Source organism: Puma concolor, chromosome E1 (genome assembly GCF_028749965.1).
Source record: "Puma concolor isolate L17-30 chromosome E1, mPumCon1.1.hap2, whole genome shotgun sequence".
Lineage (NCBI taxonomy): Eukaryota > Metazoa > Chordata > Mammalia > Carnivora > Felidae > Puma > Puma concolor.
In genome coordinates, this window is record NC_141680.1 from 25203450 (window position 1) to 25230242 (window position 26793).

The 26793-nt window shown below is 42.9% G+C and overlaps 2 protein-coding genes across 8 annotated transcripts in view; both read right to left on the reverse strand.

Moving 5' to 3' along the window:
* Positions 1 to 125: 125 nt before the first annotated feature.
* DHRS11 (dehydrogenase/reductase 11) lies at positions 126 to 9660 on the reverse strand. The gene is given in 10 exon segments (XM_086686676.1): positions 126 to 672; positions 904 to 970; positions 1172 to 1264; positions 1885 to 2014; positions 2415 to 2509; positions 5530 to 5739; positions 8406 to 8494; positions 8497 to 8739; positions 8742 to 8781; positions 9619 to 9660. Coding segments are annotated over 10 exon segments (1167 nt in total). The 3' UTR covers positions 126 to 514.
* Positions 9661 to 10778: 1118 nt separating this feature from the next.
* Positions 10779 to 26793, reverse strand: part of GGNBP2 (gametogenetin binding protein 2) — a 34895-nt gene continuing 18880 nt past the window's right edge. For 5 of the 7 annotated variants that reach the window (XM_086686739.1, XM_086686738.1, XM_086686736.1 and 2 more), the window contains 8 exons: positions 19500 to 19709; positions 18262 to 18436; positions 16381 to 16575; positions 14434 to 14581; positions 14015 to 14140; positions 13784 to 13932; positions 12998 to 13246; positions 10779 to 11421 (listed from right to left, as the gene is read on the reverse strand). In XM_086686739.1, coding sequence (XP_086542865.1) covers positions 11218 to 11421; positions 12998 to 13246; positions 13784 to 13932; positions 14015 to 14140; positions 14434 to 14581; positions 16381 to 16575; positions 18262 to 18436; positions 19500 to 19709 — 1456 coding nt within the window. In that variant the 3' untranslated portion in view covers positions 10779 to 11217. The remainder of the gene's footprint in view (positions 11422 to 12997; positions 13247 to 13783; positions 13933 to 14014; positions 14141 to 14433; positions 14582 to 16380; positions 16576 to 18261; positions 18437 to 19499; positions 19710 to 26793) is intronic. The other 2 variants (XM_086686740.1, XM_086686742.1) reach the window with 1 other exon arrangement.

Sequence of the window (26793 nt, forward strand, 5' to 3'; positions counted from 1 at the left end):
TCCACACTCCAGGAGTGATGCCCCAAAGCGCCCACCTTCCCACTCACCTGGAAGAAATTCTGAGGCACAACCACCCCTGATCACAGAAAAGGAGAAAGAACAGAAAGATACTCCTGAAGCCAAGGTAGGTTGTTGCAATTTTTCTTTTTTAATTATCACAGTGAAACCCAGTTGGGAGGCAGGGCCTGATATTCAGCTGCCATAGTCAGTGTGGAGTGATGACCCCACTGGGAGCAGAGAAGCCAAGCCTGGGCTGGAGAACAGGGGTGGGTGAAGAGAAGAGGCAATAGGGGCAGTAGGGCAGGGAGAGGAGGAAGCCTAGGACCTTGGATAGCTATTCAGATAGAAGGTGAGGGCTTCTCTCTGCCACCTCCTCCTTGAGGGACAGGGGTTGGGGTACAAGAAGATAGGGGGAAGCCCCCCTTTTGGCCACAGTTCCTTCCCTAGGTCAAAAGGAAGAGACCAAAGAGAGCACACAAAGGCCAAGGAGACTAAGAAGCAGACCAATAATGAGTTAACAGGTAAAACAATCGGGGACACCTAACCTCTCCCCAGCCCACTGTTCATATTTGTGGTGGAAGTAATTTGATAAGACATAAAAACTTCCAAAAATTTGTAGCCCCTGGTGGGTTGGAGAGAGGAAGCAGAATCCAGGAGTCTGGAAATCAACACCTAAAATCCAGAGGCAGGAGCTAAGCCGTGAGGCGTGGGGACGGAAGACAGAACTCCCCACAGGAAACTAGATCACCTACTCCGTGGGCCTCATCTGGATGTCTCCAATCTGCTGGAAGGCACAAGGCTTGAAGCAGACAGGATGCTCTCCCCACCCGCTAGGCCTCCCTGCTGTCCTCCTCTGGGATGGCTGGGCTCTTCCAGGGGGTGGACAGTCAAGGCCAGACTCACCTGGACACGTGGAAGGGTGCTTGAGGACATAGATGACAGCCTCAGCCACATCTTCAGGTTTGAGACACTGGAGAGTATGGGAGGAAAGAGGGATGGTGAGGGCAGAGTGAACCTCCCACCTCTGACGTCCTCTCCAACATCTTCATCCCCACCCCAACCCTCCAGGAGGGGTGACAGGCTGGCTAGAAGAGTGTGGTCTAAAGGCCAGGGTTCCCTCTGCATTCACTTAGGGAGTGAGTGGCTCACTGGCCTCAGAGTGAGGCCTCACCTTTATGCGTTCATAGATGGAAGCTGCCTTCTCAGAGTCCTTATTGTGGAGTTTGAAGGAGAATTGTGTCTCCGCCACTTCTGGAGAGATGCACTGGACCAACAGAGAGGGCCTGCTCAGGAGCTGAGCTGAGCCCTGCCTCCATCCCAGTCAGAAGCTAGGCTTAGGGGAGAGACAGGATGGAAAACACGGGGGCCCCCCTGCTTCACAGTGATGGCTGCCCAATGTCCAGCAGCCACCTCCTCCTCCCAAAGCTGCCACTAGCAATGATCACAATGACACCTACCACCTATGGAGCCCTTCTCAGGTAAGTGTTTTACAAAATGGTGTCCCTTAAGACTTCATCACTGGGTCGGTATCACCATCTCCATTTTACAAATGAGTAAGGCTGAGGCTTGGAGGGGTTAAGTGAGTTGCCCAAGGTCATGTGGCCTTTCAGGGAAGAGCCCAGAGTCTGGGTTTACAGCCACGGTTTCCCACAGCCCCTGCTCTCCTTCAGTCTCACCTACTGTGTTCCCTTCTGGTCAGCCCCCTCCCATCTCAAAGTCAGTGACATGAAGCTCAAAGGGCTACTCAGGGTCATGCCAGCAGCAGCAGAGCCCAGGAGCTCTGTGCCCCTCACACTCCCAGCAGGGCATCCTGAACAGTATGAGTGTGGGGTGCAGAAGGCCTGTGCCTACCCAGTCCCCACCAGGGCCAGGCCTCACCCTCACTGTGGCTCAAATGTGGGTCTGGGCCTCCCGAAGCTCTTGCCTCAGTCCCTCTGTCAGTGTGGTGATGGCATACTTGGTAGCACTATAGAAATGGATCACGGAGTGGGGTGACACTTGGTGACCAGACATGCTGGGTGGAGGAAAGGAGGGGAAAGAAGAGAGTGAAGCTGCTGATGGACCAGCAGTGCCCCCTGCTGGACCAGTCAGCCCCACCACCTAGATGCTGCAGGAAAGCCTTCTCAAGGGGACCTCTTTACAGGCCATCCTGGTGGCCCACTGATGTAGCTCCAGCTATTCAAGCAGCTCCTGTAAGTCCTGCTCTTCCTAGAAGTCCAACTAGGGGCTGGCACTTGATATAAACTATTCTTTCTCTCGCCATAATTGTGCCATTTGGCTGTTAACTGGGTATTAAGTCCCTATTTCACCACCAATGAAACTGATGCCCAAAGAGGTCAAATGAACTGCAACAGATCACTCAGCTTGGAGGGTGAGTGATGATCTGAGCTTTCGCCCTTGTCCACCTGCCTCACCTGTTGATATTAATGATGTGCCCGTCATCCACCTTCCATTCCTTCATGGACTGGTAGTCTTCCCGTGTGCAGATGCTGAGGGCCAGCATGTTCACCTGCAGGCCAGGGAGGGCAGTGGGGTATCTCTAGCTTGGGCCCATCTGAGCAGGTAATAGAACCACAGAGCCCGTCCAGGGGAGTGGCATTCCAAAACAGTGTCCAGGTCCTACCTGAGACCAACAATGGTTCCAGGGTACCTTGCCTTAGGTGCCTCTCCCCCTAAAGCCACCAGCCCCAGCTGAGAGCAGTGCTAATTCCTCTCCCCAGGTAACCCCCGCCTCCAAGATTCTGCAAACAGCAGTGGGAAACTCCCAAACTCATCCATGACCCAGGAACCCTCCCTGTCTTGGATGTTTCCTCTACAAACAACAGAACCTCTGCCTTAGAGAACGATCTCCTTTTCTTCCTCAAATACCCTCTCCTCTCTTATCTGGGTCAGCTTCCCTGGCCTTGCTCTCTAAAAAGCCTAAAATCCAGGGCGCCTGGGTGGCTCAGTCAGTTAAGCGTCTGACTTCAGCTCAGGTCATGATCTAGTGGTTTGTGGATTCGAGCCCTGCATGGGGGACTGCACTGACAGCTCAGAGCCTGGAGCCTGCTTCAGATTCTGGGTCTCCCTCTCTCTTTGCCCCTCCCCCACTCACGCTCTGTGTCTCTCTCTCTCTCAAAAATAATAAAAAAATTAAAATAAAGATAAAAAGCCTAAAATCCTTCCAAAATGGCTTTAAAAATCTCTCTCCTTGGTGTGCCTGCGTGGCTCAGTAGGTTAAACATCTGACTCTTGATTTCAGCTCAGGTCATGATCTCACAGTTTGTGTGTTCAATCCCCATGTGGGGCTCTGCGCTGACAGTGCAGGGCCTGCTTGGGATTCTCTGTCTCCCTCTCTCTGCCCCTCCTTCCTCCCCTGCTTGCCTGTGTTCTCTCTCTCAAAATAAACATTTTTAAAAAATAAATAAATAGTGGCTCAGTCAGTTAAGGGTCTGATTCTTGGTTTTGACTCAGGTCATGGTCTCATGGTTCATGAGTTCCAGCCTCACACTGGGGTGGGTGCTGACAGCTCGGGGCCTGCTTGGGATTGTCTCTCTGTCTCTCTCTCTCTGCCCCTCCCTCACTCATGCGAGCACGCTCTCTCTCGCTCTCTCTCGCTCTCTCTCTCTCCCCTAATAAATAAGCTTAAAAAAAAAAAGAAACCTTTAAATAAATTAATTAATTTAAAAAAAATCTCTCTCCTCAAGTATAGACCCTAGCCTCTCTCTGCCTTACCCAGCTACTCTCTGCTCCTTTCCTATCTCCTCCCTTAAGACTATAAGTAGAGAAGGCCTGACCTTCCTTCCTTCCATGCCTTCCTCTAGACTCTGTTCCATCTACAAGATTAGGCACAGAGACTCTTTATGGGGGTGGGGTAGCTGGTCAGAAGATGGCAGGGGACCTCCTAAGCACATGGGGGCTTTCTGCCTTCCTTGGCCTCTGCCAGAGGTGACCCAAAATCCCCACCCTTCATCGAACAAAGGCCTGAAGAAGTATCTCAGCTCCAAAGCTCCTGCCAAGCCACACCCCTGCCCCATGAGGACAAGCACAGATAAAGCTTTCAGCAGGTCCTCAAGTCTCTCCTCCTGAGAAGAGACAAGACCAGCCAGGATATTAGATGTTTCTCTTTATCAGGTGTCAGAGCCAGGCATCAGGACAGAACACCCTCACCATGAACCTGCCTCAGCATTCATAGCAGAAGGACACGAGGACCTTTTTCTGGCCCGCTTAGCAATGTGTATTTATGAGGCAGAAAACTCAACTCTGAGGACAGATGGAATAAGAGAAACAGGTCCCTGAGACCAGGGGAGTGATTCTCCTAAGGCTGGTGGGGTGGAGGGTGGAGATGTCTCAGAAGACGATCCTAATAGAATTACATAGTGTTGAAGCTGGAAAGGGCCTTAGGGACTCAAATATATGTCCCTCATTTTACAGATGTGCAAGATCTCAGATCTCCCAGAAGGCTGTCTGAGGGCAGGGATAGTGCTTCATTTTCACTGTTCACTGTTTCAATGTTCATTGTTCATTTCTAGGCCCAAGCAACTTTTAGGTGCTAAATCGATTGTGGGAAAAAGATCCATCCCATGTACACACTGTTTTCAACTTCTCAGGATACTTTTATACCCTAATATTGCCCCATAATATAGTCTAGAAGTTGAAAACCCATGTCCTGAAGGCTGTGTTTGGTCTGTACAAAGTTTTAAAACATTTGTAATTCACTCCCAATGTGCATTGGAAGCTTTCATTCCCTCAAAAAATATCTATTGAGTGTTTATGGGCTGAGACCATAACAGAGAATAAACCAGACAAAAATCCTTGCCCTTGTGGAGCTGAGGTTTTGGTAAATGGGAGGGGTAGGATGTCACATAAAAACCCAGGCTCTCCACTCCTCTCAAAGAAATGATAAGATCTGGCCACACTGGACCCACAGTGCTCCACAGCAGGGATGCTGGATTTCACCAGCCACCCTTGTACTTGGCCATGTGCTCTCCCACTTACTGCAGACTCCCCTGACTCACCTCACTCATTTAGCTATTTACCTGGCCCCACGGGATACTGGGGTTTGTGGCCCCAGATATTGATGTGTGTTCACCCCAATTAAATGTGACAAGGCTGATAGAGAATAACCACCTGCCTGAAGCCACACCATGACTGGCAGGGCTGGGTGAGAACCTCATCTCCTGTCTCTTGGTTCCTTTTCTTGTAAGACCATGTTCTCAAGCACTCAGCATGGTGCCAGCACATGGGAACATTCAATAAATAGCAGTTCTCTTCCCTACCAGTCTTTCTTCCAGTAGAAGGAAATCAGCCTGGACTTTAAGAACTGCCCCTTTAAGGGACTCAGAGGAAAGAAGAATGGAAAAGATATGGCCATTCATCCACTCACTATGCCTCTGGTAGGGAAAGAAGCAAGGGGAGAGTCAAGGTGCCCCAGTTATGAAGCCAAAGTTCCCTCCTGTTACATGTCCTATCCTGAGCAGCCCTCTGGTTCACAAAGCCCTGGCTCCCCATTCTCCTCCCAACCCCCCACTCCAGGTCTGCAGCCCTTACATTGAACATGTCCTTCCAGCTGCTGGTGTTGCCTGAGAGCAGAGTGTCAGGCCAGGCCAAGCCAGCATTGTTGATGCAGACGTTCACACCACTGTGCTGAGAGCAGACAGCCAAGAACGTGGAGAGGATGTCCTCCTCACTGGACAGATCACATCTGTGGGGGATCAAAGTCCTGGGGTAGCCTATACTCTTACATTTGGCAGCCAGCTCCTATGAAACCCAACAAGGGGCTAACTGGGGTGAGCGGCTCCCACACCTTCCCACCCAGAGACAGTCTTCTTCTGCTGTCACCACTCAGAGAACTCTCTCCTTTGACAGTCACCTTCCAGCCACATAGTTGTTGGGACTACTTGTCCTCTTTGATCAAAGTCCAGGGGATAAGAGCACTCCCTGAGTGAGGGGAGTATGGGAATGGAGTTGAAATCGTCAATGGAAGACTCTCACAATAAACTTGAATCTTCATTTCTGAGAAGAGAGTAGGGAGCCAGTGGTCCAAGGCATAGCATGATCTCCATCTCTTCTGCCTCTCCTCCAACAGGAACCCCTTCTCTGCTTATAGGTAAGCTACACCTCTCACCCCACCCCCTGCTTCTTCCACCAGCACCAGGAATCACTGAGCTGATTATGCCAGGATTCTCTCCCCTCCCCTTGCCTCATCTAGCTCCTTCCAGAGGGCTTATGTCTGAACAGTCACCCTCCCTCCACAGAATGCAGCCAGTTGGCTCTCAGATTGGGCCCAACTGCCAGTCTCCCCTTGCCCTACCTATAGGAAAGGTCAGGAAGTCAGGACAGATTCTTTCTCTCTGTCCCACAGTGTACCATACTCTACCCCAAAATTTCTTGAGATATGATGAAGCAAGTTAGGTGGCAGGTGACACTGGGAAGCCCTAGTGTATCGACAGGGACCTCAGCACACGGAGGAGCCCTGAGATGGAAAGACCTGAGAATACAGAGCCACTGGGAGGTGGTTGTGAGGGATGCAGACATTCAGAAGCAGAAAGAAACCAAGCTCCGTGGCCTTAGAGGCCAGTGAGTGGGCATCTGAGCCTCATAAAAGTGACTGTACATGTACAGGAGGGAGAGAGTTGGGTGGTAGGGGGTGCCCTAGAGAAAGGCCAGCTTGGGCCAGTTGCCTTGGCCTGGAACCCTTCCCTCCCCACCAAGTCAAGATGGGAATAAAGGGCTGGCTCAGGTGACCTAGGAAACTCTTTTCTGCTTTAACTTTCCAAGAGTTCAAAAGGTATGGTCCTCTGGGACTTAGAAGGCCCCCTTTACCCAATTTCACCTATTCACAACCACCTCAGGAAATAGGGCTTCTCTCTGTCGGAGGCCAGAACTCAAACTCTGTTTTAGTATCAATTAATAAAAGCAAACTAGGCACAAGGAAGCCTGGGATTCTCCCCTTCCCTGGCATGCAACTTGTCCCTTCCACCTCCAGACTCAAATCCCTGCAAGAAAGTCAGAATGAAGGGCCTGGGGACATCTTTCTCCCTGTCGCTGCCTTCTCTTTGTCCCACCTGTCCTCATCTATCTTCAGAAATGACTTGAAACCATGTCAGTCCCCTCACAGAACAGGCATTTCCCCCTCATTAAAAGAGTCATCTTGGGGCTGAGTGAACAGCCTGAGGATCCCCCTTGAAGCTCAGGGACCCCCTTTCCTGGCTGGTTTGGGGTAGTAGGAAGAGAAGGCAAGAGTGACTTTAGACTTAAGGAATCCAGTGGTCTAAGCCCTGGTCTGACCCTCTAGGCTCCAAGGCTAGGGTTGGGCCCTGAACTCCTCAGAATAGGAGAAAGGGAGGAGGAGAGTAGGGCAGTGGTACAGCTGGGTGACCTTGGGACTATCTAGGTGGCTATAAAGTGTACCTTTGGTCAGCAGAAGGGGAGGGGAAAGCCCTCCTTCTGGTACACCTTCTCCCTCTGTCCCCACCCAAAGCCTCCTGGTGCAGGGATTTTGAACAATGGTGGAGATAAAGCCCTGCAGCTAATCGCTAGCCCAAACCCTGAGAGTGATCTTGTCAGGTGCAAATCCAAAGATGACCTATGATGAAAATTTCCCATCTTCCTTCCTGTTACAACATGGCCAACTTCATTTTTCTTTGAGCTCTTGTTGCTCACAACTTGGGGCTCCCAACCCTAGTTTAAGAGAAAAAACAGTAGTTCCAGTTCCGTATTGCTTTGTCCCCTCAGGGCTTACATAGTCAATGCCCTATTTCACCCCTCAGTCCCACCCAAGACAGTGCAATTGGAGAAAAGTCGATCTGTAAATATCCCATTGGTCTGTTAGGCCCATTTGGTAAGGGTTAACCCTCAAATTGGGAATTGGGGAAGGAGAGGGTGAGTTTCTTCTGAAAAGCTCTATTCCCACCCCAACCCCACCCTCAGTGCTGGGTGAAAAATTATCATGATCAAAACCTCTAGTTCCTGTTCATCTGGCTGGCCAGCCACTTTGGTTGGCTTTGTGGACTTAGTCTGGGGACTAGAGGAAACAATCTAGTAGCCAATTTAGCCACTGAGGCCAGAAAGCTTTCTTTCCTTCTCCCTGGCTGCCTAGCTAGCCCTGATCTCTGGCTTCCCTTTTCCTCAGCCGACCTGGGCAGGCAGATCGGCACGGAGAAATATGCCAAGGAGTTGGTACACTGGAGTAGAGGCTGTTAGGAGTAGGGTCTCCTTAAAAGAAGGGACTTCATGAAAGGGAAGGTAGAGGCTTGCCCTACTGGGCATCTCATCCCTCATAGTCTGATCCGGTTGCAAATGGCCTTGGGGGAGCAGCAAGTGGGGGCAGCGTCGCAGCCTAGGTCAGACCACTCCGCCTCCCGGACCGTACACCAGCGGAAACAACGCCTCCCAGAAGGTCCCTCTCCCCGGCGGGGACTTACCTCGATGTTGCTCACGGGGCGGGCACAACCCACTACCTTCAGTCCCTGCTGGACGAGGGCCCGGGCCACAGCCGCGCCGATGCCCCCGAAACTCCTGTCACCAGTGCAAGCCGGTCACGCCACTGCTCCATGCCGGTCCTGGCCATGGTCCCCAGCCGCCCGCCCACCTCGCTCCGCGATACGGACATTTGGATCGCGGAGCTCCTCCCCGGGTCGCAAGGGCTCGGACGCATTTTGGTCACCACCGCGGCCGCCGTTGCCGATCTGCCCCCCCCCCCCCCCCTCCTCCCCCGCTCGGAGCCGCGCCTGAACCTGCCTCCATTCTGCCCGGCCCGGGCTGGGGCTCCACCCTCCGCTTCTCCGCGACCGACCACAGCTAGCGGGAATCAGTCGCGGCCTTCCCGCCTCTTCCGGCCCCGCCCCATGCCTGACGGGAGGTGGGAAACTGTGCTTTCCTCTGTGCCGGCGGGTGCAGAGGGTTCCCGGTGGCCTGTGGTCCTGCTTTGGTGAGCTCTTCCCTTAGGGGCAGGGAAACCGAGGTTTAGGGGGGTGCTTGCTCCAGGCCCGAGGCCGTTCGTATTCTTGCCCCTTTGTTCAGTCTCCCCTCCCAGTTCCTGACCCCTATGGCAAGAAGGAGAAATTACGGGCTCTTAAGGTGACTCCAACGCCCGCCCTCTGGCTGATGCGAAGGATTCAGCCTAGAAAAGGCTGAGTGCCTCAGCTATCATCCCTGAGTTACCCTCTCAACCCTACCTGATCCCTTGGCTTTACTAGAATGACAACTCAAGGTTAAAAATGGAAACACCCTCCAGTACACGTGTGTTAGGGGATTGTATCCCTACTGGCCTACTGTCTCCAACTGTCCTAGACCCTCCCACTCCCAGTGAAAAAATATATCACTGTGTACCAAAGATTAAAAGCAAAAGCTAACATTTACTGAATGCTGTGTAATTGGCACTTCTAAGCACTTTAAATATATTAGCATATGCACATAAACTCTTTAAGATACTACGTATTAGGCTTCATTTTGTAAGTGACTGAGAGAGAAAGGGGTAAAGCATGGTTTGGACTTTAAGCCATGCAGTCTTAGGTCCAGGGGATGTGCTCCTAAACTGCCTTCATTCCATTCTGCCTTTTTTGTCTCTTCTTGGGTTGTTGGTTTTGCTCTCTGACCACTCAGGATGTTCCATCAAAACTCTGAAAACTGCCTTACATCTGCATCCTTAATATAGCTATCTTCCAAAGAAAAACACATCTCTGCATAACTACTGGAATCCCTCCACTGCAAGCAATGGCATAAGCAGTATGTGAGGCTGGTTTATTCATTCACCAAGTACTCATGTGTTTGGCCCAAGGATAAAGATTAAAACGGAATAAAACCAGTCCTTGCTTTTAGGGATCTCAGGAGAAAACTTGACAACAAGTGGTTAAGAAAGGTTTGAGCTCAGAGCCAAGGGCTCTGGGGGGCCCTTAGTAATTTTTTATGGATTCCAGGATGAAAGTAAACAAAGGCCAGAGAGGAGTCATGACTCATTTTTACCTCTGCCCCATCCCTATGCAACACTTAGATTTGAAAAGACAACTGAAGAGGTGTATCAAAGAAATGCCACCAACTATAAAAATTAAATCTAAGCTTTTGCTGTTGCCCACCTGAAATCTGATTAAGTGGTACACAGCCCATAAAATTCACTGCATCCCCACTGCACAGAGGTATTGACTGTCCCACTACTTGCCTGCTGCCCACCAATATTATCAACATTGAGACACAAAGCTCTGAGCACATGTGTTTATCGAACTATTGACTCAACCTTTTAAATGGCAGCCAAGTGCTATTCCTGGGGGAATCTCTTCTCTCCTTCAGTACTCACAGTTCATGAAAGCAGTAAACTGTAATGCCACAGTGACTTTATTGTTGGAAACCAGATAAGGAGTATGCACTTATGGACCGCAACGTGGTTAGCTCTAGGCGCAGTCTTTTGGTCCCAGGTCTACATGCTAAAGTAATTACTTTTCAGACAACCCTTGGTTGAAATTCTGCCAAGTTCTGTTTTCATTCTTCCAGTTCAGTATGAATCTCTGAATTTAAGGCACTTTATGTTAAGTGATACCAGGGAATTTTAAATAATAGCAATTAATCTCATGAGAAAGATGCTAGCCAGTATTTAAGGGTATTGCAGCAAATTTATTCTTTCAAAACAAAAGATTGAAAACTGCTTTTCTCAGCTCTAGTCAAGGGAAGAGTTTTGTCCTCAACAATTTGTATCTCTATCCTCATTTGCTCTTCATCCTAACATCAACACTGGTCAAATACCAAGTTCAGAAGTGGCAAATATGAAAATACTGCCACACATTAAGTAGAAACATGTACACCAATTTTTACTATGCATATTAATAAATATTCTTTATTTTAAATTTTGCACATTGCGCTTTAACATTACATCCAAACATTTTGCAAGTGGATGTCTACTTTGTAAAACCATATATTCAGCTCATTGTCATTTCTGTACAGAAGTATAAGTACAACATTACTTTTTGCCACTAAGTTGCTTTAGTAAGTCTCACAGGAAGAGAAACATTTAATGAAAAGAGATGGCTTAAATCATATGGCAGGCCTGCGCAGCCACGCAACTAAAGACACAAGCCTGAAGAAAGAACTAATGAGGTTACCTCCACCGTCTCCCAAAACAAGAAAGAATCACATTGATTTAAAATTTTGCCATAAGTCACTAAATTAAGAGTTTTTTTTTTTTGAAAGAGAAGGCGCAGTAGTCATCTTGAGTGTTTCATTGAAAGACAGAGCTATTTTATTTATTTAATTTGCTCCAGCCGTTGTCAACCAGCCACTACAGATGGGCCTCTTGTGATCATTTAAGCGGCAGTATTTATTAAATTTCTCCTTCAGATGCTGTCGGTATTGTTCTCTATTGCTGTAGAAAGACTGGTTATTAGCCATAAATGACTGTATTTCATCTTGTGAGATAAAGATTTCCTCATCTGAAGTACATTCAGACTCATCCTGCAAATTAAAGCAGTAGTTAAGATTATGACTTAAATTAAGAATGCAAAATGCTATGCTGATGGAGGACAGCTAAAAATTCAGGCAAACTAGCCTTTTAATTTCAATTCAGTCACATGAAGTCTTTCATTGAACTGTTTACAGAACAAGCATAATGTCACTCCAACTTAGAAAGTACAAAGTAAGAATAAAATCCAACTTAACTCAGTTTGAAACTCTGGATCTATAATTTGTCTTAGAAGACCTATAAGCCTAAGAGACTCCCAACCTTTGCCTTAGAAAATGACTAATTAGATAACTAGACTTTAAATAAAAACTTGAGGGGCGCCTGGGTGGCGCAGTCGGTTAAGCGTCCGACTTCAGCCAGGTCACGATCTCGCGGTCTGTGAGTTCGAGCCCCGCGTCGGGCTCTGGGCTGATGGCTCAGAGCCTGGAGCCTGTTTCCGATTCTGTGTCTCCCTCTCTCTCTGCCCCTCGCCCGTTCATGCTCTGTCTCTCTCTGTCCCAAAAATAAATAAATGTTGAAAAAAAAAATTAAAAAAAAATAAATAAATAAAAACTTGAGGGGCACCTGGGTGGCTCAGTCTTAAGGCTAAGCATCCGATTTCAGCTCAGGTGATGATCTTGTGGTTTGTGAGTTTGAGCCCCACGTTGGGCTCTATGCTGACAGCTCAGAGCCTAGAGCCTGGAGCCTGCTTTGGATTCTGTGTTTCCCTCTCTCCCTGACCCTCCCTCTGCTCGCGCTCTCTCAAAAAAATAAACTTTAAAAAAATAATAGAAACTTAAAATTAAAAAAATAACAATGTTTCTGATTACAGCAAAACAAACAAACGACTAACTAGAGATGGTTACAACTAGTTACCAAACTTTAAATAACCAGACTGATGTGATTATTAACTGGATGGTCCTGTGTTAAAACTTTTATCTCCACAAATTAAGTAAAATAAAACCTTTTTAAAATTTAAGAAACTTAACCACCACATAAAAAACAAACAAAAAAAAACTATTCTAAAGGATTTGTTTCCACTGGGAGCCTAACTATTAAAGAGAATATACCACCCTTCTCTTTCCTTCCCCCTCCTCTAAGCCCCACACAAACTATGTACTGGGTTGCTTGGAATCAGGCATAATTCGTGTAAAGTACCAAGACTTACAGTCAATCTTAAAAGATTTTGCAAGTTTAGTTATGCTTTTATCCTACATGAACCTAAAGGAAGTAAAAAGTGGGCTCTAGTTCCGATTCTACATTTTTTCCTGGTATGGAAGGCTGGACACCATAAGCTGCCACTCAGAAAGGCAGTTTGCTTACAATAACCCTCTTCAAGGAGGCAGACTCCTGGACACAATGCTAACTCTATCCCTTTTTCCCAACTATTCTCTTCTCTTCTACAAAGGAGGACAAGGAAATGTGCTGTAGAGCAGTTGCATAAACCACGTGTGGAAGAGCAGAAATGAAAAGACCAAAAATAATGAAAGACTGACCTTAATTTCTTAAAAGGTTCCCCAACTCCTAGCTTTAAATTCTCAAATATTGTCCCCTCCCACATCTACCAATCAATAAGATATCCTTACTTACAAGGAGTTCAACTAAGCTCTTGGCACCTTTTCCACAATCAGGACCAAATGATGGCTCTATAGGTTCTGCAAACTGTGGTACATTTTTCCTATGCTCAAACCAAGGCAGTGGCTGCCCACCCTTTTCAGGACTGCAACAGCTTTCAGGATGTGCATCTTTGGTCTTGTCGCGGTGAAACACTGTGTGCACGGTATTTCCTGAGGTCTCTCGATTACCTGGATCTGTAATACAGCTTCCAAGCTTTTGGATCTGAAACCAAGCAAAGGATTACCCAGGTAAAAAGGCAGGGAATAAGAGCAATTATTCTTTAGAGAGAGAAAAAAAGGCCCTGATAGTGTGTTAAGTTTTTAGAAGGAATACTGAACAGCAGCAGCAACTGGCACTTAGTAGGCACTTACTACATACCAGATGCTGTGTTAACCCATCGATATAATCTCTTTCATCTTCACAGAACTTAATCTGATAGGGACTATTAATTTCCTTCCAGATGGGAAAACTAAGATCAAGCAAACTGCTCAAGATTACACAGCTAATTCATTTAAAAGTATTATTAAAAGAATGAACTGGATTTATGACTCACATAGATTACTGGACAAGTGACCACATCAGACAGACACACACACACACACACACACAAATCACAAGATGAGCAGCCAACAGAACTGCATTCTAAAGGTACTCATTCTAAAATAATAAATACCAGAAACTAAGCTGCAGACTTGCCACTCCAAAGAAAATAGGTTGTTCTCCCCTCAACTGCAAAGGTTTAAGAACTCTGATACTTACATGTTCATCACATTTCAACATCTTACTTTTCTTTTTCTTCTTTTTATTTTTTCCTTTGGTGTTGTTCTCTTCAGAATTTGCCCAACATTCAACACAACTATCACCATCATCTTCTTTGTCTTCACAGTGATGAACACAGGAGTCGTCACCTGAAGAAATCAATAATCTCTTACTTACGTGCTTTAATCAGCCATGTAGTAGAAATAATTGGGAAGCTTAATCTGAACCTACCGTGTTCATCGTGATTACAAATGCCTTCAGTGCAAGCAACATCCGAACCCTCCCGAGAACCTGTTTCACTCCCTTCCATACTAGATGAATATCCACAATCACTACCATTACAGTGTGGTGATAAGCCTGAAAATAAATCGGTTGAGACTTATAGTTAACATACCAACAAAGAATGAACCAACTGGAGACAACATAAAAATTTCAAAATTGACAGCTTACTAAAAGTAGAAAGTAAACTAAATAATGAAAATATGATGAGGGGTTTATAGTTTTTTGTTTTTGTCAAATAATAACAAATACCATAAAGAAAAAAGAAGTATTAAGTGTCAAAGTTACAGGATCTCTAAAACCTCTTCCATTTAAGAGGAAAAAAGAATAAACTTAAGACTTAATTTTAAGAAGAAACTGTATTTAGTTACCTTTCTTTATTTTAGGGGACCCCAAAAGATTGCCGCTGCTAGGACAGGTACATGATGTGTTTTCGTTGGTAACAATTACTTCTACACAACTATTACCATCTTCGGTGCTGCCACAGGCTTTGCAGCTGTTTTCTATGAAGTCTGTTTCCTTTAAGGGTCAACATTGAGAGACGGTAAAAAGTCTTACCTTCATATGGTTACATTTACTTTCCTTAACATCAACCAATTAAATAGGAGTTAGGAGGTTACCAACTGAAAAAATTATTCTCATGAAAAATCACTAACCCACATTAAGACTATGAAACAACTAAAAGCAAATTAAGAGTTAATCGTATCAGGAAAATTTAGGAGGGAAGTTCCCAAAGTGTAGTTTGCTGACCCCAGGGATTCCCTAGATCAAAACTATTTTCATCAGAATACTAATATGTCACTTGCCTTTTTCATATATTGACACTTACACTGATGATATGAAAGCAATGGTGGGAAAAGTTGCTGGTACTTTCGCACAAATCACAGCAGTGGCAATCACACTGTACTAACAGTCAGTGTATTTTTTACTTGTCAAGCACTTTCAGGAAATAGATACTTCACTTATGAAAGTCTTCGATGAAGCAGTAAAAATATTTTTTAAGTATCAGCTCATGAGTAGATGTCTGACAAATAGGAAGGATGCTTAAAGCACTTTTGCTGCATACCAAAATACAATGGCTGTCTCAAGGAAAAGCACTTGAAGCTTGTTTGAGTTACAAGCTGAACTAGCTGTTTTTTATCCTGGAACATAAATTTTGCTTGAAAGAAGAGACAAACTTTGGTTATTCAGACTTGGGATATTTAAAAGCCATTCTCTCAGAAAAGAAGTCAGCCCATCACCTCAAGGAAAACAATGGATGCTATTTGTTGTGATAAACCTCAAACTTTCAAACTACAATCAGAATTTGGAAAACTTGTATAAACAAGCAGAATGTGCCTGAAGCTTCCCAATACTTAAAGACCCTTCTGATGAGATCAGTAGTGGTTTTAACACGATTATGTGATAATATATATAATGAAATGTCAGTATCTGGCAAGGTCTGCATAACTCAGTAAACCAGTAACTTTCAAATGACCAATTCATGATGTTACAAAATCATGCATGAGTTAAAGATCCATTCAAAGTGCAAGACTGACTAGTGGATTTTAATTTAACTGAGTTACAAAAAGGTCATTCACAGGTGCCAGGTTCCACATTGTAACTAATCTTTAAGAAACTACCACTTGTTGAACTGTAATGCCAAAGAATATCCACAACTATCTGAAAAAGTTTATATTAAAATACTCCTTCCTTTTTTGTGTGAGGCCAGACTTTCTTCAAATGTTTCAACCAAGCAACATATGGAAATAGACTGAATGCAGAAGCAGATATGAGAATCCATCTGATTCCTTTTAAACCAAATATTTAGAAGATCTGCAAAAATATAAAATAATGCCACCTTTCTCACTTCTTTTTGTTTTGGAACAGTTTTCAAAAAATGTTACTCATATTAACATATAATGGGCTTATTATTTTTTAAAAAGAATTAACGATTTAAAATTTCTCCATTTTAATTTCTAATACAATAAATGTTGTATGTATAATCTACATGAACAAAAAGCACACCGAGCACTGTAATTTTTAAAAATTCCAAGGGGTCCTGAGACCAAGAAGAACTGCTCTAGGTCATACATGGACTTAACTTTCCATATTTGGACTTTGATCTAACAACATACTAAGATCAGGTAAAAAGATAATCATTGAATATTATAAAACAAACACAAGACATTAAAATTTTTGGCTGTACCAATTATAGTAGGAAAAAAGCCAATATACAAGCTGCAGCTCCTCATATTCTGGAAAAGCATAGTAAAAATGCCAAAAATCTAGCAAAAAGCAATACTACATATTTATGAATCAAAATTAAGGAATACTACCTTCTCTTGGCTTACTTCCTTTTCATCTGCTGCTTGTAAAGGAGTAGGAATATCACATACACATTTATTTTTTCGTCTGTTCTTCCGTTTCTGGCGTTTCTTTTCTTGCTTGAGTTCTCTTACTCGTTCCTCCTCTGAAAACTCTTCACAAAGTTGTTCCAATCGGCTAATACCCTGTACTTTTTCCACAGTCATCTATTATGAAAACAAAGTTGAGAATGAATACTGGTCAAAACTACCTTTACTTTCCTTGGAAATTCTCAATTGCTAATTTTACATGATACCACACACACAAATAATTCATGTTGCAATTTACCAGAGCATTCCTACAAAGAATCTTAAATTTTAATGCTTTATTTATTTAATGTTTATTTATTTGAGAGAGCACGAGTGAGCACAAGCAGGGGAGGGGCAGAGAGAGAAGACAGAGAAAATCCCACGCAGTCTCTGTGCCATTTGCACAAAGCCCAACATGGGGCTTGATCCCATGACCCCACGAAATCATGACCTGAGACAAAATCAAGAGTTGGATGCTTAACCGAATGAACCACCCAGGTGTCCCTAAATTTTAATACTTTATTTTTTTAAGTTTATTTATTTTGAGAAAGAGAGAGAGCATGAACAGGGGGAGGGCAGAGAGAGGGAGAGAGAGAGAATCCCAAGCAGGTTCTACGCCATCAGCACGGAGCCCGATGCAGGGCTCGAACCCACAAACTGTGAGATCACAACCTGAGCAGAAATCAAGAGTCTGACGCTTAACTGATCGAGCCACCTAGATGCCCCTAAATTTTAACACTTTAAATGATGACAACTTAAAATCTACAGGAAGTGAATATACCACCAATCCCTACAGGGAAGGCAGACTTCTTACACACTCCTGTTCCAAACCAGCAATATTCTAGTTTCAAATTTCAATTCCAACACAGCAAACATTCATTTCTTAACACAACAGAAGACTATTTAACCTGATTAGATGATCTAGTTTCTGAAGTCACAAACATATAAAAAGAAAAGAAAAAAAAAAGCGTTCAGCAAGAACTAGTACAAATCTCCTCAGACTCCCCAGAACAATGTTTAAAGTTCACAGATGGGCTTCTGAAAAAAAAGGTTTATAGCTTTCATATAATTCACAAAAGGGATCTGTGACCCAGTTAAACGGTTACAACCATGCCTCAGAATATAACAAAATGTTCACTAGCCAAAATTTTATGTGCTACAGAGAACTGGGGGGGAAGAAGGTTACCAAATCACAAGCACTAAACCCAAAACCAGCACTATAAAGAGGCTACTGGATATCAGCAGACAAACTGAGACTCACGAATTAAGTCTCAAATTTACTCTGGGTTGCTTTTACCTTTTCATTAGCTATACTTCATAGCAACATGCTGCTAAATAATCAACTTCAGTTTTCCACTCTGAGAAAGTCTAAATATCAAAGCTGGCAGAACAACAGGATTAAAATCAAAGAAAATCCACAATAAAATTTTTTTTTATGTTTTTTAACGTTTATTCATTTTTGAGAGAGAGAAGCACAGCATAAGCAGGGGAGGGGCAGAGAGAGAGGGAGGGAGACACAGAATCCGAAGCAGGCTCCAGACTCTGAGCTGTCAGCATAGGGCCCGATGCAGGGCTCAAACTCATGGACCGTGAGATGATGACCTGAGGCAAAGTCGGAATCTTAACTGACTGAGCCACCCAGGCACCCCCAAAATCCACAAACTTAAATTCTAATTCCCTTCCCCTAAATCCACCCCCAAATCCATGCCAGTATCAGTGAATCACAGCCCTCTGAGGCAAAATCAGACTGCTAGCTTATATTAACATTCAGTCCAATAACCTAACCAAGCAATCTCAGACAATGAAGCAGGTCACTATTCTTACCTCAAAACTCTTGCGCAAAGCATCAACACCAAGATAGAAAAGCATCTGCCATGTTTGCTCTTCTGCTCGTAGTTTTTGCCAGATTCGATGCAGTCTTTCATAAAGATGAATTCCCAAGCAGGTCAGAACTTCTTCTTGAGCTATATCTATTGTCTTAGCATGCCTTTCTCTTCGTCTGTAAAGGAGAATAAATCACACATAATTCCTAGTACCCTTTGCTGAAAGAGTAAAAGACAGATAAGAGGGTTCAGGGTTTAAACACAATCTGCATACCTGGTAAGAAGCCAGTTATACATTCAAATTAAATGTACATAAAAACACACAAGCATACATGTACATAACCAATGAGAAATACACATGCAGGCAGAACTCAGTCCTAATATTGCTAAAAATAAGATAATTCAGGAACTGGGGCTCTAAAGAGATGGTTTTTGGGCACAAGAAGTCTAATATAATGTGTCCAGCTCATAGGAGGCATGATAGCTCCTTCACCTTCCAATTATAACAAATGCCTATTTGGGTTTTGTAGGTTTCTTTTTTTTGAGGAGTAATGGATAAAGGCAGTGCGAAAGTGATTCAATCATGGACAAAAGCCCTCTAAGCTAGTTTTCAGTAGTAGGGTTCACAGAACTTCACTGGTAAGTCTTTGTGTTCTATGTGCCTAGCACAAAATAGGCACTCAAATGAGAGCTGATACACAAAACACAAAACAAAATGGGTTCATTTTATTCTATGAACCTTTTCTGATTTTATTTTCACAAAAAAGCCAGATATAAAATTTTAGGTTCCTATATAATTCAGTGATAATATACACAATTCATTAATTACATTCAGTAAAATATTTAACACTTTGCTGCAAAGACCTCTTCCTATGCAAAAACCATCATAATGAACAAAATTTAGATATGGAAATGCATGGATGGAGGGGGAAAAAAATCCCTCGAATCATTTTCAAGTGAAAATGATAATCTATAATAATGAAAGCCAAAAAAAAAAAAAAAAAAAAAAGCCTGTCTACTTCAAGCAACAAGGAGCAGAGGACTGAAATGAACACCACAGAACACTTTCTATTTTTATTCAGTCAATTAAGAAATGCATATTTTAAAGAAAGCAAACTCTTTACAAGCACACCTGAATTTATACATATATATGTACTGATGCAAAAGGTGATGGAAATAAAACTTTCAGTAATAAAATGAAGCAAAGCGCTAGATAGCCCATTCTAGCAAATTACATACTCATACCCTCCTGCGAACTCTGGCTCAGCACGACCCAAAAGATGTGCAATGAAGTCTGTTTCACAGCAAACATGTATGTGCCGTTCATGTGGACAGCACCGCAAACCTTCATAAAGTGCAGCACAGTAGCCCTTCTCTTTGCTGCAATCAAGTTCACCAATAAGGATATTGTATGCTCGGAGAACTTTATTTTTGCAATCAGTGCAAAACCTGTTGAAAAGAAATACTTCAAAATTAAGAAAAGGCTGCATAATTATTCCGTAAAGCATGTAACAGTGTACTAGACAATAACACTCCCCTCCCACATGGCGCATTAAAAAAAATCCTCCAAACACACATTTAAAACATACACGTGTAAGATATATACAATTTTAGGGATTACAGAGTACAGCTAGATTTCCATTTGCAAATGATTTTTATTTTTTTAAATGTCTATTTTGAAGGGGGGGAGGGAGGAAAAGACAGACATGAGCGGGGGAGGGGCAGAGAGAGGGGGGGAAAAAGAATCCCAAACAGGCTTCAAACTGTCAGCACAGAGTCCAATGTGGGGCTCAATCTCACATCACAAACCTCAAGATCATGACCTGAGCCAAAATCAAGAGTCGGATGCTTAACCGACTGAGTCACCCAGGCACACTTGCAAATGATTTTTTTAAATACTTATTTATTTTTGAGAGGGAGAAAGAAAGAAAGAGAGAGGGAGGGAGGGGCAGAGAGGGAGAGAGAATCTCGAGCATGCTCCACACTGTCAGTGCAGAGCCCAACATGGGGCTTTAACTCACAAACCCTTAGATCATGAGCTGAGCTGAAATAAAGAGTCTGATGCTGAACCGACTGAGCCACCCAGGCACCCGTTTGCAAATGATTTTTAAAAATTTTTTTTAACGTTTATTTATTTTAGAGAGAGATACAGCGCAAGCAGGGGAGGGACAGAGAGAGAGGGAGACACAGAATGGAAGCAGGCTCCAGGCTCTGAGCTGTCAAACCCACAGACTGTAAGATCATGACCTGAGCTGAAGTCGGGTGCTCAACCGACTGAGCCACCCAGGTGCCCTGCAAATGATTTTTAAACAAGAGAGACACACGGACCTAAAAGAATGAGGCAGATATACACTGTTTGTTCATAACATACATTTCCAGAAAATAGTTGCCAAGGACTAGCGTATCACTTCCTCAAGAGCAATTCATACAGGTCAGAAATAAAACAAGAAGCTACAAACCAATGACTCAAAGAATCACTCTCCCTTCAGCCTCTGAAAATAGTTGCTATCTTCAGTCAGTAAAACTTGATTTGAAATTCTGCTACAACATTTTAACACCTCACTAGCTAATAAGCATTGGGAAGAGGGTGGGGGCAAAAAGAATAGGAAAGTGGCACATGGAGTTTTAGTTACTAATAATTTCCAAAAGGTCAAATTCCTTTTTTTTTTTTTAATTTTTTAATGTTTATTTATTTTTGAAAGAGACAGAGTGTGAGCAGGGGAGGGGCAGAGACAGAGGGAGACACAGAATTGAAGCAGGGTCCAGGCTCTGAGCTGTCAGTACAGAGCCCAATGCGGGGCTCGAACTCACAAACTGTGAGATCAAGACCTTAGCCAAAGTCAGACACTTAACTGACTGAGCCACCCAGGCACCCCATTTCCTTCTTTTTTTTTTTAAACTTATTTATTCTGATAGAGACAGAAAGAGCACGAGAAGGAGAGGGGCAGAGAGAGAGGGAGGATACAAAGCAAGCTGCATGCTGTCAGCACAGAGCTGACCTGAGTCAAAATCAAGAGTCAGACACTCAACAGACTGAGCCACCCATATTTCTGAAGAAAAAAGTATGTTCTTAATACACAATCATAATATTGACAACATATACATAAAAATGTGGTTTAGGGGCACGCACCTAGGTGGCTCAGTTGGTTGAGTGTCTGACTCCTGATAATGGCACAAGTCGTGATCCTGTGCATTTGAGATTGAACTCTATGTTGAACATGGAGCCTGCTTGGAATTCCCCCACCCCAATAAACAAATAAACATTTATTTAAAATGTGGTCTAAGGGGCGCCTGGGTGGCTCAGTCGGTTAAGCGGCCGACTTCAGCTCAGGTCACGATCTCGCGGTCTGTGAGTTCGAGCCCCGCGTCGGGCTCTGGGCTGATGGCTCAGAGCCTGGAGCCTGCTTCCGATTCTGTGTGTCCCTCTCTCTCTGCCCCTCCCCCGTTCATGCTCTGTCTCTCTCTATCTCAAAAATAAATAAAATGTTAAAAAAAAATAATAATAAAATAAATTAAAAAAAATAAAATGTGGTCTAAACTTAAGTGTTTATAATGTGGCAAAAGTGTAGAAGAGAAAAAAAAAGGTGTACAAGAGAGTGTGAATGTAGAAGATGATGACATATTTCTGGTTTCTTTATCTTTGATTTCCTGAATAAGAAAGAACTTGGTCCGGTTAAAAAAAAAAAAAAAAAAAAAAAAAAAAAAGCCAGGCTCATAATATTAAATAGTTGCCTCTCTGGGAAGATCAGCTGTAGTGGAATGAAGAAATTTTGATCTCTTTAATTTAAATTCATCTCCCTAGGTGACTTCTATTCCCATGGCTTCAGCCAACATGTGTGCCTCTCACCTCTACAGCTCTTGTTCAAGTCTCTGCCCTTGCCTCAGGGCCAAACTCATACTGAAAAAAGGGGGGACGTCACAGATATGTAATAGGCAACAAGTTAAACTCCCTGTCCGATACTAAGGGCAACACTGTTCCCTTCTAAACCTGTTGAGAACACCACCATTCAGTCACCCAGGAAGAAAACCTTAGTTAACTACCAACTTCTCCTCAGGTCCTCTTTTAGGGGTGGAGCCAAAATGGCATCAAGTATTATTATTATTTTTAGTATTTTTAAAAATGTTTATTTATTTTGAGAGAGATTGCAGGTAGGGGAGGGGCAGAGAGAGGGAGAGAAAGGGAATCCCAAGAGCAGAGCTCTTGGGGCTCAAACTCACAAACCATGAGATCATGACCCAAGCGGAAGTCAAGAGTGGCACTTAACTGAGCCACCCAGGCACACCAGTATTATTTCTTACATCTCTCATCAGCCCCTTCTTTCTGATCCCCCCTGCCCTGTTTTAAACTGCCTAGGTAATTTTTTAAAAAGCTTCCTGACTTCCCTGCTTGCATTTTTTCTAGCTCCAATGCATCTCTCGTAACAAAATTTTTAAAACAAATCTGATTATCTCACTCTCAGCTTCAAGACCCCTCCCGTCTATAAATAAAGTTCCAACTCGTTATTAAGCCCTTCAGTGACTTCCTCTCTTACCCCACCTATTTCCAGACTTATTTCCCAAGACTCCCATCTCCCTCATGCTTCTCCCAGTCTACCCTGCCTTTCTGTACATACTGTACAGACAATGGACTACTTTGAACATAGCTTATGTGTCCTTACTTTAGTCTTTTTTTCTTCTGCTTCCTCCCCACTCCTCTCCACATCCTTCTCCATTTGCCTAAATCACGTCCATCCTTAAAGAAGCCCTCTGTAATTCCCATAACTAGAATTAGCCTTCCTCTGTGTTCCCATATTTGTGATTTATTCTTCTTACTGTATTTACCCTCACACTGCCATGCAGTTGTTTGATACACACATCCTTCTAAGTATGCTTCTTGAAATGAATAGATGTTAAAATAGAAGCTCTAAGTCCACTTTTTTTTTTTTTTTCAACGTTTATTTATTTTTGGGACAGAGAGAGACAGAGCATGAACGGGGGAGGGGCAGAGAGAGAGGGAGACACAGAATCGGAAACAGGCTCCAGGCTCTGAGCCATCAGCCCAGAGCCTGACGCGGGGCTCGAACTCACGGACCGCGAGATCGTGACCTGGCTGAAGTCGGACGCTTAACCGACTGCGCCACCCAGGCGCCCCTCTAAGTCCACTTAGTAAACACAGGCAATAATGTTGACAAGTCAAATCGCACTTTCATTAATGCTCCAAAAACACTGAAATATACAAAAATTAACACAAAATAGACTATAACCTAAATACTAAGATCTGAAATTACAAAACTCCTAGAAGAAAACACAGGAAGAAAAAAAAATTTTTTTTTAATTTTTTTAAATGTTTATTTTTGAGAGAGAGACAGAGTGTGAGCAGGGGAGGTGCAGAGAGAGGAGACACAGAATCTGAAGCAGGCTCCAGGCTTTGAGCTGTCAGCACAGAGCCCGACGTGGGGCTTGAACTCATGGACTGTGAGATCATGACCTGAGCTGAAGCCAGATGCTCAACCGATTGAGCCACCCAGGCGCCCTGGAAAAAAATTTTTTTTAATGTTCATTTATTTTGAGAGAGAGAGAGAGAGAGAGAGAGAGAGTATGTGTGAGAAAGAGCGAGAGAGAGAGCAAGAGAGAGCATGTGCGAGTGGGGGAGAAGGAGAGAGGGAGAGAATCCAAGCAGGCTCTGTCCACACTGTCAGCGCAGAGTTGGACATGAAGCTTGTTTCACGAACTGTGAGATCATGAACTGAGCCAAAATCAAGAGTCGGGCACTTAACGGACTAAACCACACAGGTGCCCCACCCCCAAATTTCATATTGAATAGGTGATGATTTTTTGGATATGACATCAAAAGCACAGCAAACAGACAAATGAGACTATATCCAACTTAAAAGCTTCTGTGTAGCAAAGGAAACAAGAGAGTCAAAGACAACCACAGAGAAAGTATTTGCAAACAGGGCGCCTGGGTGGCTCAGTCGGTTAAATGTCTGACTTCACTCAGGTCATGATCTCACGGTTTGTGAGTTCGAGCTCATGTCAGGCTCTGTGCTGACAGCTCAGAGCCTGGAGCCTACTTCAGATTCTGTGTCTCCCTCTCTCTGCCCCTTCCCCACTCATGCTCTGTCTCTCTCTGTCTCAAAAATAAACACTAAAAGAAATTTTTTTAGAAAATATTTCCAAACCACATACTGGATAAGGGGTGAATATCTAGAATGTATAAGGAACTCCTACAACTCAATAATAACAACAAAAAAATTAAATACTGGGCAAAAGACACGAACAGACATTTCTCCTGATATACAAATGGCTAACAAGCACATGAAAAGTTGTTCAACATCACTAATCACTAGGGAAATGCAAATCACAACCACACAATACTACCTTACACCCATTAGTATGGCCACTCCAAAAAAATAAGAAACATGTGTTAGCAAAGATGTGGAGACACTGGAACCCTTGCACACTACACTGCTGCTGAAATTGTAAAATAGTGCTGTCAATAATAGCAAACAGTATAGCATTTCCTCAAAAACTTAAAAACAGAACTATCATATGACCTGGTAATCCCATTTTTGAGTATATATCCAAAAGAACTGAAAATAGGATCTCAAAGAGATATTTCTACACTCATGTTCATTGTATCATTATTAGAAATAGCTAAGATACAGGGGCAACAACCTAAATGCCACTTAATGTTCACTTAAAAACTGTTTAAGAAGTCAATTTGTGGTGTTTTTTTTTTTTAACCACAATTAAAAAGTCTTCCCCTTGAGGGAGAGAATAGACCTAAATGCAGAAATAACAAACACTTCCATGTTTTCAGGTTATAAAAGATTTTCAGGTAAATGAATGGTTTTTCAGGTAAATAAATGATTCAATGTCATTCAGCAGCAATAATAAAACTTGAAATATTTCTCCCATATTTTACTGCTTTAAATTCTCATAGTTGATTAATGTATGTATGCATATAACCATAGTTAATACAAGCAAAGAGCAATTTAAAAATACTATATGGTAGCTGTAAGAATGAAAGTGACTTTTCCCGTTTTCAAAAGTAACCTTGCACATAAATGTAAAAAACATTTTAAGGCAGAGGTTTCACAGTTTCTTAACACCTCATTTCTAATAACATGCTACCCTAATACCTAAATGGCTAGTGTTATCAAATCTTATCAAATCTTCTGTGTTACCAAATCTTCTGAGCACGTTATAGTGTTCAGAAAAGTCCACTAAATAGAACTGCCAAAAAAAGTACATTATTTAGACATTTAGAAATCATTCTCAACTGATTCTACACATCTCAAAAACTCAAACTGTACCTCAAACAAGAACTAGATACAGAGGAATAAGAACTTGCAAATCTTGCATGCAAACATTCACTAATGTGCTTACACTATGTTCCAGATACTGTTCTAAGTAAGCCTGACTATGTATCATCTGTCCCCATGACAAATTTAATCCTACAATTAATTACTATCATTATTTTTGTCTTAAGAAAAAAACTGAGGTACAGAAAAGTCAAGTAACTTGTACAAAGTTATAATCAGTATAACCCAGTATTCAAAGCAATCTCTCTTAATTGTACTTTTTCCCCACCCTTCAGATATTTATAAAACAGACTCCACCTTCTTCTAGACAAAACACTGCCATCCAGATACAGGAAACATATACAACCATTACAGGAAACTCCAAAAGATTACTTCTAATAACTAGTAATATACTACCCCAAAAAGCTATCTTTTGGATGGACCAATTAATATTTAATGATCAATTCATATTGAAAGAAAGACTCTAATATGGACCTATATATTTAAGTATGTTTTGGGTCTCTATAATCCCTCTCCTACAAAACTCCAAATATTTGACATATTCTCTACTCTCTTGGGTATAATCAAGCAAAAAGGCAAATTCACAAGAAATATTTTAAGTGAAAAAACACCTTAGTATGTAGGTTAAGTCATTACCTCATTGCCATATAAACACCAGTCTTGATAAATGCCAGTTTTTTACCATTTACATTATATATATATATATATATCTCAGGTCAAAAAACACACAACCATACACCATACATGTGACAAATTTATCTAAAAAGAGTACAACTCCCCCCAAGAACACCATCTCTAGATGGTTCCCTTACCAGTTTCCTTTCCTACTGCACTCTCCCTCCCTACGAATTTCCAAATGTTAATGACACTTAGAAAATTCCTTTGTAAAGTAGTATTCTAAAAAGAAAAATCTGAAGTTACTTTTTTAGTACATGAAGCACACAAATTCCAGCTCTACTTTTAGGTCTTGACAAATAATTATAGAAGAAATAATTCAAAATATTACTAAATGAAAGCTGCTAAATTAAACTTTGATTTTTAAAATGACAACATGAAATGCTTCTATCATGAAAACAAGGAATACTAGAGTTTCCAAAGTGATTAAGTACACTTTACTCAATTAGGCACACTTTACTGGCTTGGAACTAACAGGCCAATAAAATTTAAAAGTAAAAATTACAGAAAGAGGAGATGCTGGTTCAACATAAGAAGGGTAACATAACACT